Source organism: Callospermophilus lateralis, chromosome 14, assembly GCF_048772815.1.
Source record: "Callospermophilus lateralis isolate mCalLat2 chromosome 14, mCalLat2.hap1, whole genome shotgun sequence".
Lineage (NCBI taxonomy): Eukaryota > Metazoa > Chordata > Mammalia > Rodentia > Sciuridae > Callospermophilus > Callospermophilus lateralis.
Window position 1 is genome coordinate 10493196 of NC_135318.1, and position 18513 is coordinate 10511708.

Below are 18513 nucleotides of genomic sequence, written 5' to 3' on the forward strand. Positions count from 1 at the left end.
GACTGGAAAACTGTCTGAGGAAGTAGGATTCTCAATCGCTCTAGCATTCCACTCACGTGAGTTTGGGATAGACTAAGGATCCAAAGAACCCTTTCTGGGAGCCTTATTTTGCTTAGTTCCCATCTCAGGGCTGATAATCTGCTTTATTTTCCAAACTGCAAAGATAAGGAGCTGATGGTGATACATCTTTTCCTAATATTCTTGGAGAATCTTTGAAAATGATGAAAACCTGTTGTGGGATTAAATTAAAACAAAGAGGAGCAGAAAATTCTGCTTAAAGAAACTGACTCCACCCAGACACCTAAACCAGACCTCTCTGGCTAAGATGGAACAGACACTAGGAAAATTAATCTATCAATTTCACTTTTGGTGAATTTATGGATTTCAGATTTTCATTTAATTGAACTTTAGCTGAAAGGGTAAGAGGATCTAATACTTAGGAAGTTAATTTCTCTGAGAATTTAATAAAAGGAATTGAAATTTGAGACATTTTAAAGTTGCTGACCTGAAGCATATTTTCTGCTCTCACTTATTAAGCTCATTGCATAACTTCTGGTGGGTTTTAATGATCAGTGCAGTCGGGCAAAATGTGAGATGGGAAATAGAGCTTCTGGAAGCACAGGCTAAACTGTCCACTACTGACCTCAGGAGGACACTCCAAAGACTAACAGGTACGGAGGACTTGTTGACGACATAGGACCTGCAGGGCCAGGTCCTCACAGATCCCAGCTGTCTTTCTCCCTGGCTGGTAAATGGTTTCATGATTAAGCTTAAACACTTACTATAACAAAAAGGTACTCCCTACTTCTCATGCTTGCACTACGAGGAGAAAATTTTTCACTCCAATCAGCAGAAAACTCTAGAAGGAAGGAAAGAAGGCATCTTTTTCCTTCACCACACTCTTCAGCACAAAATGAGAAATGGCTTAAAAGCTAAGTGGTGTGGGGCTGTACCCTCTCCACCCAGTCAGTCACTCTAGGCTTCCTGACAGTTACTTTCTGGAGCAGTTCCACATTGCCCAGTTCCACTAAGTGTAAACGTGCAGGGTCCAGTGGTTGCAGAGCAGGCCAATCTCCATTCCACCTCTTCCCAAAATATTATTTACTTACCATTGATTTTTTGTTTCTATCTTTCTTAAGTCTAAGAGTGGAAGTGAGGGAGGGAGGGGAGGAGCTGTGAGTAAGCATCACCCTCAAACTCAGAAAAGAGTCACCTCTCCTCGATTTGCTATCCTGACCACGAAATATCAAAAAGCACCCATCGGGGCTGCCCACTTGCTGTGAGCCTCTTCCTGTCTTACACTTTGCCCTCTCATACAGATCTCCACTAATCTTGATTAATAGAAGAGGTTGGGGGAGGAGTTAAAAACTTAAAGGCTAAAATTTATAGAAAAAAATGCTGTGTACTGTGCAGTTCATAAAATTGAAAGGTGGTATCAATAAAGCATCCAGCAGGCATTCCATCTTACATTTTCAAATTATTTATAACACTTCTTACCTCTGGAAAGCTGCTTAGGAATTAATCTATTTTAAGAAATTGAAATTTTAAGACTACCTTTTATGTACTTGCCAGAACATATTCTTATTACATTATAAATATTTAGGAAGTTGGAATGATCTTTCATATAGTCACACTCATTGATGGTTGTGGTTTTGGGAAATGATAACCTGTGACACTTGTTCTCAAAGAGTGATCCACAAACTAAAAGAATCCCAAGACTCAAGGGATCTGCAAGTTAAACTTTATTTTATAACAGCACTAAGATATTACTGACCTCTTTCTACTGTGTTGACATTTGTACTGAGGGAAGAAAAGCACAGGTGGATGAAGCTGTGAGTATATAGCACAAATTAAACTATGCCATGAGTCACTGTATTTTTTATTGTCATTGTGACGGAAAGTTCCAGAAAAGAACAAATCATGATTAATGATTTCTTCTATGTGAAATAAGATCTATACATAGAGTACTTCATTATGTACTGAAGTAGCAGAAGAAAAATTAAAATTATGTGAGTTCTGAGCTGAAGTAGCTGTTTTTACACACAACACCATTTTTGCTTGAAAGAACAACCGACAGTATGATTATTTAAACTTGGATATTTGCAGACGTTTAAAAAATTTAGAAATGGAAGGATTCTCTCCAAAGTGAACAAAGCAAACCTGTCACTTCAAGGAAACCAGTGCACTATATTCATTGTCAATGATGAAATTTGAACTTTCAAGCATAAATTGGAAAATGTGTTTTTACTACTGTAGGCTTGACTATATATCCCAAACAGATTTATCTGATGAGACCGGTGCTCATACTAAGGCATGTCATTTTTTTGAATATTATATAATGCCATGTATCAACATTTGAGTGATCTGCATAAACCAGTGAACCAATTATTTCCAAATGCCTAACGCAATTCTATTACAAAATAATGTCTGAGTAAGAGATTGATTCAAAATGCAATCTAGACTAATGGTTTCAATGTTAAAGGATACAAAAGGTTCAATTTTTTTTTTAGATTCCACATTATAATGTTTAAGAATCTACCACTTGTTGAGTTTCAGTGTAGTATCAGAGTACATACCAAATTATAGGCTATTAAAATACCAATCTCGTATCTGTGTAAAGCTGGATTTTCTTCATGTGCATCAACCAAAACAGGTAAATTACAGAAACAAATATGAACTATGCTATATTAAGCCAGATGTACAAATATAAAACCATTTTACCTTTTCACTGTCTTTTGTAGTTTCTGGAGACAGTGATTTGTCATTCAGATATGCCCAGGTGCCCATCAATAGATGAATGGCTAAACAAAATGTGGTATACATACACAATAGAGTTCTATTCAGACATTAAGAACAATGAAATTTTATCATTTGCTGCTAAATGGTTAGAACTAGAGAATATCCTGCTAAGTGAAACAAGCCAGACTCAAAGTCAAAGGTCAATTTTTTTTTCCTCTCACATGCACAAGCTAGAGAGAAAAAAGGAATAAAAAGGAGAAATCTTGTAAAAAAAAAAAAAGGGGGAGATCAAGAGAGTAAAAAGTAGAAGTGGGGGCCCAAGGCACTATTATTTATAACTGTAATAACTAAACAAAGTTTTAAAATATACTATTCACATCAATCTATAAGGGGTCTATTATTAGTCACATTAATTAATATTAAAACTTTGTTTTCAACTTCTAATATGATAAATACTGATAAATAGAACATTTATAAACCAGAGCTCCTTAGGGTTCTCAGTAATTTTTAAGACTATTAAAGTATCTTGAGTTCAGAAGTTTTGAGAATCTATGATAATAATTAATTAAATGACTACTTCAAGAGTACCAGCTTCATACCATGCTAGGAAGTAGGGAATTGAAGATAAAAGGCATCATCCTTGCCCTCAAAAACATCTCTAAATTCAGCTCTGTCTCCCCATGTGTCACCTTCACAACTCTCGGTACATGATTATTATTATGATTATTATCCACGATGTTATGATTCAGCAAGGAGGTCCCACCAGATCTCAGCAAATGCTGACACCATACCCTTGGACTTCCTAGCCTTTAGAAAGGAAAAAGAAAACAGATAAATTATTTTCAAAACCAGCTAATTAATCTCAAAAGAAGAGAAGAGAGAGATGAAGTACAGAGTCAAGATAAATCACCTCAAGGACTAATTTTAAGATAAGGGAAAAAATTAACTTGGAGAATTGATATATGTAAAGATATACTGAGGCGAAGGTTGCACAGACCTAGAAAATGATGCAGCCAAACAGGAACTCTCCTTGGAAGAGGCTGAGATGACAAAAGTGTGGTCCTTTTTTTTCTAGGGCCCCTTACTTAGCTAGTGCAGTAACAGCCACATGACTCAGCAATGTCTGCAGGTAAATGCAACTGAACAAAAGGGAGGCTCTGGAGCAATACCTGTGCAGTACTGTGATTTCATCTGGCAAAGAAAACCTGAGCTGCTATCTTAGCTGCGTCTCTAGTCTTGAGAACTTCTGATTCCCAACCCATCTGGAAACAACTCTTGGTATGTGATTATTGTTCTTACAGAAACAGGATCAAAACTAAATAAGAGAAATGGATTCATTTGGAGACTGAAATATTCCTAAGAAAGGAGCAGCAGAACTTGAGAAGCTAGAGTTCTGGAAGAAGAAATCTGACAAAGACACAGATATGAAAAAGGATTGTACTCTTAAAACTGCAAGGCCAGTGTCTGAATACTTCCAGAACTTGAAAAAATGCTAAAGGAGTATGAACAGGTCATCACTGAAGATGGCACAGGATAGAAGACCAGGAAGAAAATAAACAGGATAACTTGGAATTAAAGAGCACCATAAAGCCCCAGGTCTGGTTGTAAGGCACTGTAATATGGGACAAAACTGATGGTTTCAAAATGCCAAAGCAGGAGAAAGACGATGGATTCCAAAGGTAAAGTCACAGAACAGAACAAACCAAAAAGCAAGAAGTAACCTAGTCTTCTGTGTCTTTTCCTTTGGTATTTTGGAGGTGGAAAGAGGACCTGGTGGAGCAGGTAATATTCTATATTGACAACTCATCAACAGGTTATTGACTTGGGACACTCCCAGGTGACACCTGGTGATTTCATGACCCCTATTATATTGGTTTCTGAACCTTGAACTAGTATCACTGATGTAGGAATTCCTCATATTTTGAATTTTTCTGAGAAGAAACGTTTTGGGTGGCCTTGTGAATACTACTCTTGCTCTTTCTCACCAGGAAAAATAAAAACAGTTCAGTAATTCCTGTGTGTCTGAATCTGATTTTATCCAACTTAACCATAGTAAAATAATGCTTCTGAGAAAAACTGAAGCGTTCACTAGGAATTACAAAATTATGTTTATTAAATGATGCTATAGTTTGGATCTTGAATGTTTCTCAAAGGCCCATATGCTTAAAGGCCTGGTCCCTGGCTTGGTGCTGCTGCAGGGGTAGAAATTTTAAGAGACTGGGCCAAGTAGGAGGTCTTTGGGTCACTGAGGGTCTGCCCTTGAAGGGGAAGAGTGACCCTGCTCTCTCCCCCACTCTTTTCCCCCTGATCATGAGATGAACAGGTTGTTCCACCTGCCATGAGTGATAAGCTGTCACCACTGTCCAGTTGATCATGCATTGCAATGTCCAAAACTATGAGCCAAAATAAACCTTCTCTCTTTATAAATCTATATCTAAGGTATTTGTTATAGTAATGTGAGGATTTTTTATTGTAGTATGTCTAACATATTAGATACCCAGTAAAGATTAAATATGCTTCAGTTCTTGTCTTTTAAAACATTCCAACCTCATGAAGAATGTCTCAATTATAACATTTTAAAAATTGTTTTACTATAGATTTTTTAAAATTTTATTTTAAGTTTCTTTCAAGCATGTTTTCCATTGCTTAATGTCTCTGATGGTAACTACTGAGGTATGGAACTTAACTAAACCTGAACTTCTTATGTTCAATCTGAAACTACATAAACTACGCTTGATTCATGCATCAGAAAATTATATGTCAATCCAGGTATGGTGGTGCATGCCTATAATCCCAGGTCTCAGAAGGCAGAATTGTAAGTTCAATGACAGTGTGGGCAATTTGTCTCAAAATGAGGGGCTGGGGTTGTAGCTCCTTCATAGAGTGCTTGCCTAGCATGTGTGAGGCACTGGGTTTAATTCTCAGTGCCATATAAAAATAAATAAAACAAAATAAAGGTCTGTTGACAATTAATATTAAAAAAAAAGAGAAGTGTTGGGTATGTAGTTCAATGGTGAAGCACCCCTGAGTTTGATCCTCAATACCACAAACAAAAAAGGGCAGTTAAGTGTTTTAGCATTTGCCTAGCATATGCAAGGACCTGGGTTCGTTCCCTAGTAAACCCTCCCCAATCCCCATGTCATGTATCATTCTAAGCAATTAGATAATACACTTTATCTCTATCTAAACATTTTTATATAGACCACTTAATCATTACGGTGAAAGACATTTCTATTCTTAGTTAAAAGACAATATTAGCATAGCAGAGACTGAAGTTACAATGCAACCCCTTGAGAGAAGTAAACTTTAGGTCAAATCATGTTTTTGTTTTGTTTTGTTTTTTTAACAAATTTTACTCTCCCCAATTTTTTATGCCAAGTTGTTGGAATAATAGGAAAGAAGAACAAAGAGTTGCTTATTTCAAGAATTTGAACAGCTATAATATGAAAGATGCCCTTCTACTGTTTTCATAGCTTCAGAGGCAGAACCCCAAAGTGGGGACTACAAGGAGGAATAAGGGGAGAAAACAAGAAAGCAGCAAGGAAGGACAGACATTATCAATAGAACTGGTGTCCGAAGGCCAGAGGATTGATAGATACGAGGTTTCCAGCTATTTTTATGCTCCAGTTCAGGAGAGACAACATGTTCCCACCAGGAACAGTGGTTTACAACCACAGTGACTTGTGAGTGGTGCGAGCTAGAACGCGAGGCACCTGAGGGACCAGGGGTAAGGGGAGCAGGAAATGTCTATCCCATTCCTGGTTAAAAAGCACTGGGAAAGATACTAGAAAGCCTTTTTAAAATCCCATTGACACCAAAGGGCACTTAAAGAATTCCAGCAAACTTCTTGATAGATTTCATAAGTGACAGGAGTAATGTCCTGCCTATGGATGTGGCCACATTAGTAACCAAGAGTAAGTAGAAAACACAGGGCAGTGGTTACACAGATGTTTCCCATATCTAACTACATCAGGTCTGAACCAAGCAATGCTGTTTAGACCTGCCTTTCATCTTCTGTCTTCTTAGACTTACCACCTACTAACTTGCTCTCTGTCCTTTCCATATCATTTCTTTAATGCCGAGTTGGATAAGCAATAGGAGAGCAACTCTAACCTGACCGGATCACATAAAACAATTTGGATTTGCAGCAAAAGACTTTAAACATTTGTGTCCTTTTCCCTTTTGCACATTCATCACCTCAAATGACGTGAAAATTATTCTCTTGCAACAAGACGTTAATCTTGCTTTGTGAGTACTGCCCCCAGAATTTCTAAGAATTCTGCTGATGTGAGTGTTAACTAAATGACTGTGACCAGGAGTGTGGGGAGCCCATCCTGCTGAATTACCTGGACTGGGCACTCAAAGTTTGGGATATTCCCGACTTCCAATATCTGAACAATTGATTACTGCTTTTTTTTTTTCCTAATGTACTCTAGAATAAGCTTACTAGTTCTGAAAATTTGGTTCTCAATTAAATGTGGGTACACATTTGAAAACTGAACACTGTATGAATAGTACACACTTATTTTACATTTTTAACATCATGTACAAGCTGTGAGAACATCTGGTGTTTTGCAGATTTGGACAAATCCAGCTGCATTTCCTCTTCCAAATGTGTCCTCTGACATATGTGGGTTGTGTTTCATTTTTATATTCTCTATAAATAGGACAGCAGTGTGGGCTTTAAACATTTATCTAAATTTTACACTTTTCCTCTCTGATCAGAAAATTAAAAGCTTGCTGATTAATAAAATGAAAGCAAATACTATAGCTAGACTAACAAAAATTACTTCTAAATGTAGTAGTCTAAACACTCTCTATATATCTACATGATGATAGAAAACCATCTCTTGAGAACAGCTACAAAAAACACCTATGCTTTGGATATACCATCTGAGCTAAAAGGAAGCAACAAAAACTGACTGACTTCATCTTCACAGAGTCAGCCAGGCATTTTCTCCTCAGAAAAATACAAACATAGGAATAAAAGATTATGCCATCCATTTTCAGATGGTTGGTAGACATCTTAAAGTGCTAGATTACGATTAGATGAATCGATGAAAATGTGCTGTAACTTAAAATCAGACTCAAAACATAAATAACAGCTAAAACTCTAAGTGAACCCTGTACTACAGTCTTAAGTTTAATCATTAATAAGTAATTGCTACTGGAAGGTCTAAAACTGTCAAGACACATACCTCCATATACATGCTCAAATTAGCATATGGCCTTCGCTAACCAGTCCTACACCCACATAAAATATTTAAAACCTCCTTTAGCCTGAAGTGGGGCTGAGAGACTGCCTTAGGAGGGGGGACTCCCCCATTGCCTCGGCTGGTCTCCTTGCTTATCTGCCTTTCAGCCAGGGCTTAGGCCCCAGCTCTGCGGTTACTTTTCTAGGATACAAACTGACCACATGGATCTATTCGTTCCCATATATTACCAGGCTCCTGCATGGCCTCTCTCATTTGACCCAGTCTTGCTATGGACACAGCCCAGGACAGTCTGTTCTTTTGGGTCTGAAATGCTTGGGGTTCTCTGACCATCGCACCCTACCTGTCTCTAGACTGGCTCCAATGATTTGTTCTATGACTTTTGAGGGGTGGCACAGTTCAATGACGAGGCGTAAAGGTTATGGAGGAAGTCAGTCTCCCTCGAGTTCAATTTGTGGCTCCTCATTACCAACTTAGCTTTGTCTATAAAGTCAGAGTAATAATGTTATCTTCCTCACAGATTACTCAGCCCTGACTCTGCCTTGGAAAAGGCAGAAGACCTGAGGCCACGCTACACAGCTGATATGTGACAGATTCAGAGTTCAAAGCCAGATTTGCATGACTCCAAACTTATGATTTTTTTTTTTTCAGATATTCCATAGCATCTTCCTTTAAAACAATTCTTACTTTCTTCCTTGAAAGTAACAAAAATGGTTGTCTCCTTTTCAATGCAGTGCTTATAAAATTGAAACCAAGTTGTTAATTAAATTACTTGGGTTACAACAATTTTTAAAAAAAGTCTTTGGCTATACACAACTGTGCATCTAGTTAGGTAAAACCTAGCCTTCTCCACAGATGTTTGATCCACTCCTATGCCAACCTTCAAATGAATGGTTTTTATTTTCTGTAATTATCTGATTTCCAGGATATTATTAACTATAATGAAGCTGACTTGGGGTAAGGAGAAAGCAAAGATGGGCAAAAGGAGATTTTGTTTTTAAAAAGGCATTCCAGAGACAACAACTTTCTCTGGAATTTGTAGAGGCTGAGAGATTTTCCAGAAGAGAGAACACCCTGGGCCCAAGCAATGAGAAAGGATATTTTCCTAGCAATAAAACCTGGGTGAGTGAGAGAAGGGGAGAAGGAACTCCCTCTTCTGAGGGAAAATACACATTGCTGAGGGATTGAGAGCAGCTATTAAGATCAACTCCAAGGGTTCAGATCTGAGCATGGAAAACTGGAAAATGTGACAGGCAGTATCTATCTCCAAGCCATATGCTGTGTGATTTTCAATGTGAAATTTTTTAAGGGCTCAATTTAATACAGACAAATTGTTAGTGTGAGTTCTGAATAAAGGTACTCTTGGCTTAACAATGGAGTTTTACCCTTGAAAATGTTATTTTAAAATGATATATCATCAAAACCTATAATATGTATAAAAAAAGTAAGTTAGAACAGCTGAATCTGATTTTCACTATCTAAACATCTGTAATAGAGAAAAATGATCCCAATTAAAACCTCATGCTTAACAAAATAAATAAATAAAAATAAGAATAAAAACTAAAAGAAAGGAAAAAATCAAAAGACAAGCAATCATTTTCTACTTCAAGGAAATAAAAACATATCTACAGACTGTGAAAACAATTTTCATTTCTTCTAAACCACTCAACATACTTTCTATCTTTTGGTTACCTTGGCCACAGCCTTTGGAGAGAATGTAATCGCATCCACCACAGCAATGAGGTCACCTGGGTGGAGGCGGTCAAAGTATTTCACGCAGATATCATAGGCATGAAGCCACTCTGGGGAGGACTCTGGGATTTGCTTGATGAGGTGAGGGTCTCCAGCCCAGAATAACTTCTGTAACCAAACAGTGTACAGAGAGCTGGGCAAAAGCATCCGTCCCTCCTTTGCAGGGATTTTGGGAGCAAGCTTGGAAATAGATAAGATATTTTGACTTGAAAGAACGGGCTCCAATGCATCAAGAGGATTCTTATTTTCATCTGTCAATTTTTTGTAATTAAGACCTAATGAGAAAAGAAAGTGGGTAAGTGGTTCACTCAGATATAAACACACAGAAACAATCTCCCATTTACACTAGACAGTTGATTTCATTTAAAGATCAGAAGATCTGAGAACTGGTCCCAGCCTGAAACTTGATCAGCTCTGCAATCCTAGACAGGCCACTCTGTGTGCTTCAGTTTTCTCATGTGTACACTCTGGAAGGCAATATCTTCTCACCTCTCGAGGCTTCCACAAGTTCTAAGTCTTCTCCAGACTGCATTATGTTTGTTATTTATCTAGCATTTCACCAGCTACCTATAGACAGGGATTGATCTTAGCCCTTATTCCTTTGTAAGTGGGGAAAAAAAAAAAACCTGAAATACATTCTCAAAGCTGTTATGAATATCAAATAAATAGACATGAAAATGCCATGCAACTTATCACAGAGATTTAACAGTAGTATTAGCATGTTTAATTTCTTAATTATGAGCACAGGGACCCTATTCTAAAGATTTCCACAATTTATCAAAGATGCAAAGGCTCTTTTTCAAGTGTTTCATGCATATTTTTAAATAGGCTCCATTAGAGTGAACTTGAATGTCTTAGTCAATGGAAACAGGGATAAACTTCTGAAACAGGAGTTGAAGCTGTGGGTTCAAGTATTAGGTTTATCAGAACTCACTGTATGACTTTCAAAAGGCCTCTTACTTTTTCTGATTTAATTCCCTCAGTTGTTAGTGAAGGAATTGAAAAAACAGAAAACTACAGTTGATCAATTTCAATATTCTATGTATATAAATCTAATTGTGTACAAAAAATTAATCCCTAGATTTAATTTTAAAAACCAAGTTTGAGCGGCGACGTGAGCATCCTACCTGATGCGACAACTTTAAACTTCTTCAGCAGCCGAATGTGGGTTTCTGGCTTAATGGCATGTCTACCTAAGTCTGCACATCCACAGTTTTCCAGAAGAGTGAAATAATACAGCAGCCTTTCGTGATCAAGGCCACCAATAGTGGGGTAAATATACTTGGCCATGTGCTTCTGAAAGGCTTCAGGATCAGTCTTCAAAGTCTGGAGGAGATGAAGGGCTTGGGCCCGCTTTTCAATTTCTCCTGTGGACAAACTGAAATTAAGAGCCAAAGAAAGTGTTGAGATTTGGTTCCTTTATCCAACAGCATAATTTTTTAAAACTCAGCTGGAAAGTCTACTTCATTCAGATCCCTTCCTTTTGCCTAATCAAAGACTTTCAGCCACCAGGATCCAGGAAGCTCTTAAGAAAGGATAACAACACACATCGGATGCTGACCACTGCACCGCATGGCCCTCATATCACTTACGGGCCCAGCAGCCCTGGGAAGGAGGGCGTCCCTGCATCAGAAGGGTTGTTCAATGCTTCCCAGCTAGAATACAAACCAAGATCTGTTAGCTTCCACTGTAAATCATTTACCCATGTCACAAGAAAAAAATTTGAATCTGCACTTCAGTATAGAAACACTACAACCTTATTAAGAATTCAGGAAACAGCAAGGGGAAGAAAAAGTCCAAACTTTCAGGCATAAGTGTTATATCTAAGAGTCTTGAATTGATATTCTATAGTTCCCAATTTTATACTGTGTTCAAATAAAATGGCAAAGAAGAAATAAGTGTATTTTCTCTTGAATTAACTTTAGTAATACTACTTGAACAAAACACGTATCTTAATATTTTCATACTAAATAAATGTCTTCGTAATATAATAAAAGCCATTTAAGGTTAACTTATTGGGGTAAAAAAAATTCAAGCATTTTTGTTTGTTTGGTCCGTGTTTTGGACAGAAAGGAAGAGTCCACTTTGGTCTACGTTTGTCCCTGGATAAAAGTCTCAGGTTTAGTGCCACCACAGTGGCCTAGAGAAAACACATATTTAGTGCTCCAATTTTAAGGATTCTTAAGGCAGCCCTACAGACTAACAGAAACGTCCAGTTTCCAAGATTCCCACAGGCAGAAATAAAAGTATCTGGGGGCAACAATGAGACCTTGGGCAAGAAAGATTTCAGATGACTTTAAAGCAACCTCTCTGAAATATGATACCCTGTTTACTAGAATTACCATTTTTAGAAAGTGCCAAAGGGGATATGTGTTTGGTTTTTGTACATGAACAATATAAATTGTGTTTTAAAACTTTTATGAGACTATAAAAATTCTTGGGATAAAAGAGACAATCTATAAAGTCAAAAAATAATTTTAAAAACTTTTCTTTTTACTTTCACTTCAAAATAAATGTTGCTTTCCATTAAGACAGTTCAAATATTTGCAAAAATATCCCTATCTATAAAATTTTCCTTCACTGCCTCTTCTGAGTCACTGACATATGCTAAATATTCTGATACCCATAACATATTTAACTATTATACTATGATGGCATAGATCATATTACATCTTGTTTAACTTTAGTTTATCAGTTCCAAGATCCAGTGTGTGATACAAAAGAACCATTCAATAACATGACTTACAAATGCCAAATAGATGAGTGGATGTCCTCTATAAACAGGTGTCATCTATATCCAAAGCACTGTGCTCTGGGAAGGATATAAAGATTTATAGCACAGAACTCTCCTCCAGGTCTGAAAATCGAGTTTAGTTATACGTACTTGGCATTGAACAACAATGCAAACCAGTGGTAAGTGCTGACAAAGGACATAAAATTGTATTCTAAATAAGAGAAAGATCACTAAAAGCTATGACTGCAGAAGTAGAAATCAATGATAACAGAAGACTTAAAGAAGTACTTGAGTTGACATTGTAGAAAGGAATGAAGCAGAAATAATATGAATCAAAGTACCACAGCAAGAAAGCACAAGGCCTGATCATGGAACAGGACAGCAGAAACGGCGACTGTTTGGAAAATACTCTTGACCCCTCTCATTACTCTTAATTGTGCAATGTCATCTCTGGAAAAAAAAAAAAAAACTGCATATGGTAGTATAGGAAAGTGACTCACAGTAACTTGCAAAATGAGGTCTGAAGACAATGAGGAGATAAATAATAAGCCATGTAGCCCCGCTAAAATGATGCATATTGACAAACACTTGCAAGCAGAAAAAGGTGCAGAACAGAGAAGAAAAACAAATTTGCCTTTATTATGGTGGCTGCTAGGCTAGCAAGTTAAAACTGGGTCATTATCAACTCATAGTTAAAGAAACTGCTAATCAAGATAGGTTACATGACTTGCCTAAGTCCAAGCATCCAGATCTGTCTGGACTCAAAAGTCTAAGTTTGTCCACACATCACACAGCAGCCATTGACTCGAGAAGGTCAAGTGTCCAAACTAATAACCACTTGAGAAATAGCACAGAAAGCTCTGCTGCAATAATCTCGAAGGGCTCTGCTGTCACACTTCACTCCTAACACCCTGATAAACAGAATTCAAGACAGATTCATCCACAAAATGGAAAACAATGACTAAATCATAACAGTCTATTTAGTTCATCTGTGTTTGACTCGATTTTGGATTTAGTTTCTCTCAATCAACATTACTTTTTCCTGTGCCCACCCACTTATTCTTCTGTGCCTACAATTCAGTTTGCCTCATGTGCAATTTTACCTAATTATCTTGTCAAGACAGATAGTGGAATACCTTTACTGACACTTGATAAATACCCAAACCTTCCTTTTCAGTAAATTACAATGTGCTGAGATCTTTTATAGATGCCAGTAATCAATAGCTGTTTTAATAGTTTCCATTGAAAGAAGCTGTTATCTTCCCTTTGGAACAAGAAATGAAATCTCTGCCTAGAAAACAATTCCAAAGAACTTACATTCAAGAGAGTAGGAAGAAATACCATGAAACCACTATGGACTTTTCACTAATCAAATTAATGATTACCCTTAAAAACAGTTTAAGTGCATTTTCCTGAACCAAGTTTAAGTATAAAGCAGCTTATACATACAGTGCATATTTAACTTTCAAAGATTAACTACAGGAAGAAGCTAGTGTTAGCTGTACTCGATGCATAAGGGATAAACTTTTAGTACTAATCCCACCATTAAGGTGTTCTGTAACGGCTTCAAGTTGCCAATTGCCCCAAAATATGACTCAAAATCAGCAAGTATTGAAAGTTAGAAAACAAGTTTATTTAAATACATTTTTCTGTACTCAGTCTAAGACTGAATGATAATGCAATTCCATTAGCTGAAAGGGATACTTAGAATGTGAGAGGGAGGAGGAAGAAAGAGAATGGGAGAGGGCTGCAGGGCGAGGCTGAAGAGAGCAAGGGGGATGGGATTTAAACGGAATTTAGCAATAACCTGCCAGTGCTTTTGCCCCCATTGCCTCATTTACTCCTCACAGTAACTCTCTGCAGAAGACCTCGTTATTCTTGTTCTCTGAGGTAAGCCAAAGTACAGATAAAAATCCCATAACTAGTAAGAGATGGAAACTGATTCCAAGTTGGGTCTCCCAAATTCAGATCTCTGTTTTTCTCAATAAAGCAACAGAGCCAATATTTTCATATGAGATTGCTTATGTGAGAGATAGTTCAGTAGAGTACTTATGGCCATTTCCCCAAAGACTAGTCAGTTCCAAAGCATGGAGGTCTACAAATCAACAGGAATGACCAGCATGCTAACTTGCAAGGGGATCAACCCAAGAAGGGTAGGGTGTGAATGCTTCAGGATGACCCCAACGCAGCAGACTGGGGCTGCAATGCAGCTTGCAGCAGCACCTATAACTACTAGAGGGAAAATGTGGGCAAAATGAATGTCACCAACTTAAAAAAAAAAAAAAAAAAAAAAAAAAAAAAAAAAAAAACACCCAGAGAGTTGATGGAAGAATCAGCAATGAATATCTCAGAGACAAGTTTCTGTCACACTGATACTCCATGAGTTCCTTTATAGAACATTTTCTGCTATGAATGGTCAAGTTAAAAGCAATGGAAATTAGTATCTTCATTTTTTAAGGCCTTGTGTATTTGTGTGTGTGTGTGTGTGTGTACAAACAACAGTTCTGGTTAAGTTCTCTCTCCTTAGTTCAAAAGAAAAATCAAGGGCTGGAGATGGAGCTCAGTAGCAGAGCGTTTGCCTGGCATATATATGCAAGGCCCCGAGTTTGATCCCCAGCCCTGACCAAAAAAAAAAAAAAAAGAAAGAAAGAAATTAGAACCAAATTTATGGCTCAATTTAAAAAAACCTGAAAGGCCTATGATCTGAATATCTACATGCAACATTTCCTACTCTAATATGTATCTTTCCTGGTCCTGGATTTTTGTTTTAATTTTCAAAGTTATAACAAGCCTTTAATAAACTGAGGTACCTTAAATTCTAGGAAATAGGTATGGCTTTAAATCTCCCCCCTTCATATACTAATCACTCTGATACCACCTCCTCAATTGTGTCAGGGTCTTCAAGGGAGAGGAACCTGGAAGAGGTATACAGAATACTTTACAACTTGGCAACCTGGACACAGACCTCACTGAATGATCAATAACAACCCCAAGTCATAAATTTGGTCTCATCTGCTTCAACTCAGAAAAAGGCAGATACACTACAATTTGTTCCATCTCCTCACAGAGATACCATGTTCTTGCCCGTCTCTGCATTTGAGATGAATGAATCCTCCCTAGAGAATATGAAATTCACTATGAAAAATAGCACAACACATCTAGGGTCCCTGTGAAGAGGAACCCTTTTTACGGTACTTACTAAACTTGCAATTTACCTTTGGGCTATTTTAGGGGACAGGGAGGAGAAGAAGGGGTCCCTATTAGGTTATAAGCTCCATGGGGACAAGAATGTGACTCAGCACATTGTGCTTGGAATACAAAGATACTAAATAATAATACCATCAACAACATTAATAGATATAGTTCTAGTATATCAGACATGTAACTCCAGTATTTTAAAAGGATCCTGTGTCCAAAACTGAGAGACACTCATGGAGTCAGCAAAATTAACAAAAATTACAGTAAGAGCAATAACCAGAATAGTACTCAAAGAATCACCTAGTTACACAATTTCCACAGATTTCTTCCAATCTTCACAACCCTCCAGGGTAAGAATAATAGTCCCTATAACTAAGAAAACAGTGACTTAAGAGAATTAGGAAACACTCAAAAGGCTGCACAGCTGGTGGGTCTGGCCAGTAGCACTGGATCTTAAAACTTGATTTGATTCCAAACCCCATGCTGACCCATCAGGTCACATGCCCACTGAGCGCTCCTGCTGTCTAAGATCCACCAATGTGTAGTGCAGCCTCAGGGTGAAATGGATACTAAATGTGCAGTGAGTGACAAGTCCACCTCGAGCCTCAGGGCAGAACATACTCCAGCAGGACTAAGCAGCCATGAGAGACTGTCCAGCAGTTGCAAGTGACTCAGGCATGACCATGGAAAAGCAGTATACTGCTTAAAACAGTATAAGAAGGGGGAAAAGAAACCAGGAACTCAAGTATGGGTGTTTATGAGAACTCTGATAGGAGAGATACAGGGAATAACTGCCCTTTGTGAGGCACTGATCATGCATTGCCTGCTGTAGGTTAAATATTTTACCATTAAATCATTGTTATTATTCCTTAAAGTCAAGAAAATGAACTTCAGGGAAGTGAATGTTCTGGTCTAAGGACACAGAGATAGGATGACATCAATGGGATCTGATCTAGCCATCCGACTGGAGGGCTCATACTCTATAGGCTGAGGACATTTCACCACACCAGGCTATGAAGCTGCTGTGGGGTCACACCTCCAAGTCCACCAAGAGAGGAGGGAGAAGGTACAATGACAGGGGAATGAACTCCATGAAGGGGAGGGTGTGATTTTTTTTTTAAAGGAACAGTTTTATTTACTAATTTACTATTAATTCAACTAATTAATGATGGGATATTTTTGTATTAACAAGGCTGATTTCTAATAATCAGATTACCAAGTTTGATTAACTAGTTGTCTGGAAGAGGTGATGCACACTTGTAGCCCCAGTTACAAAAGAAGCAGAGGCAAAAAGACCACAAGTTCCAGAACCTCACAGGCAATTTGGCAAGACCTTGTCTCAATGAAATTTTTAAAAAGGCCTGGAATTACAGCTCAGTGACAGAGTGCTTGCCTAGAATGTGCAAGGCCCTGGGTTCAATTCCCAATCCACGAAGGAAAAAAAAAAAAGTTTGAATAGTAAGGCAAAGGGTTTTAAGTAAAGAACACAGAGGACCTAACACACTTGCTAAATCAATATCAAGTGCTTTGCCACTCACAAGTAATGATGCGAGGAGCTAATGATTTCCTGGTTTGTAATTGCTGTGCATCTGCATAATCACACTGCTATCAGGTATAATGATATGCTAGGAACAGTCTTGTACATTACTCGACTGCCTGATAATTTATAATATATTCAGAGACCAATGAAGCTTCCTGTTTTTACAGATATGGAATCCTTTTATGTAACAAAGAAAAAAAAAGAATTAACAAAATGCCATGATATTTTTTTAAATGCCAATACGCACATCAGAAGAAACATTTATTTGAACATATTATTATGCCTCAAAAATAGTGAGGCCAGGGCAGTATTTATCATGGATAGCAGTGTCACCATGTAGTAACCTGATGAATACTTAAAATGAAGTACTTAAAATTTCACTGATTAATAAAAATTAAAGATGCAACATCATAAGCATCTCTTGACCCTTCAGCAGGATTTGACCCCACTCAGTTCTCCCTGCTTCTTAAAAGGCTCTGGCCACGATACCCTTCAGCACCATTCCTGTTCTCCCGCTCCGATCCTACTGCTCTCCCCTAATTCCTTTTTCTAGCAGCTCTCGACCAGCTACCATGAAGGCCCTCACGGTTGCTTCAAGCCTACCTCTTTGACCATACACTCCTCTCCAGAGTGCACGCGCACACACACACAGCTTCTGTACCAGCGACACGCACATAACTCCCAAGCCAGTTCCTCTGCCTCACCTTCTCCTTTGAATTCCAAATCGCTAAGTTCCAATAGCTGACTGCCATTTTTTGGGGGGACGGGGGTGTATCAGTACATATAACCTCCCATTCTCTTCCCTTCTCCACCCTGCTTGACCTCCATAGAGTGCTTCATCTCACTGAATGATGCTACCACCCAAAAGGTGGACCAAGTAAAAAGCTGGGGATGAGAGTGAGTGGGGGGGGATTGAACATAGGGACAATGAGCAACATCCCATTTCTTTTTATTTTGAGACAGGTTTTTGCTAAGTCAGCAGTTTTGGCTTCCAACACATGATCCTTCCGTCTCACCTCCAGAATTGCCAGGATTACATGTGTGTACCACAATGCCCAGCTGGGATGATTCTTGATGTCTCCCCTTTCATTTGCCTTTATATCTAATTTATTCTTATTAATATATTAAGTTCCATCTTTTACCTTTTAAATATCTCAAACCCATCTTTGCTTCACTTACACTTTTAAAACCGTACTCCAGTCTATGTCACCTGTGGGGCAGACTATTGCTATAATAGTGCCATAAATAGTCTGTATATGTCTATTCTGATTTCCTTCAGATCTTTTCTCAACATAGTCATGAAAGTGATCTTAAAGTGAAAATCTGGTCATACTATC

At 38.0% G+C, this 18513-nt stretch overlaps 1 protein-coding gene across 1 annotated transcript in view; it reads right to left on the bottom strand.

The window, feature by feature from the left end:
- Nbas (NBAS subunit of NRZ tethering complex) overlaps positions 1–18513 on the bottom strand; it is a 324412-nt gene that overhangs the window by 69813 nt on the left and 236086 nt on the right. Inside the window, exons 43-44 of the mRNA XM_076833054.2 lie at positions 10832–11082; positions 9645–9979 (exon numbers count right to left, since the gene is read on the bottom strand). Coding sequence (XP_076689169.2) covers positions 9645–9979; positions 10832–11082 — 586 coding nt within the window. The remainder of the gene's footprint in view (positions 1–9644; positions 9980–10831; positions 11083–18513) is intronic.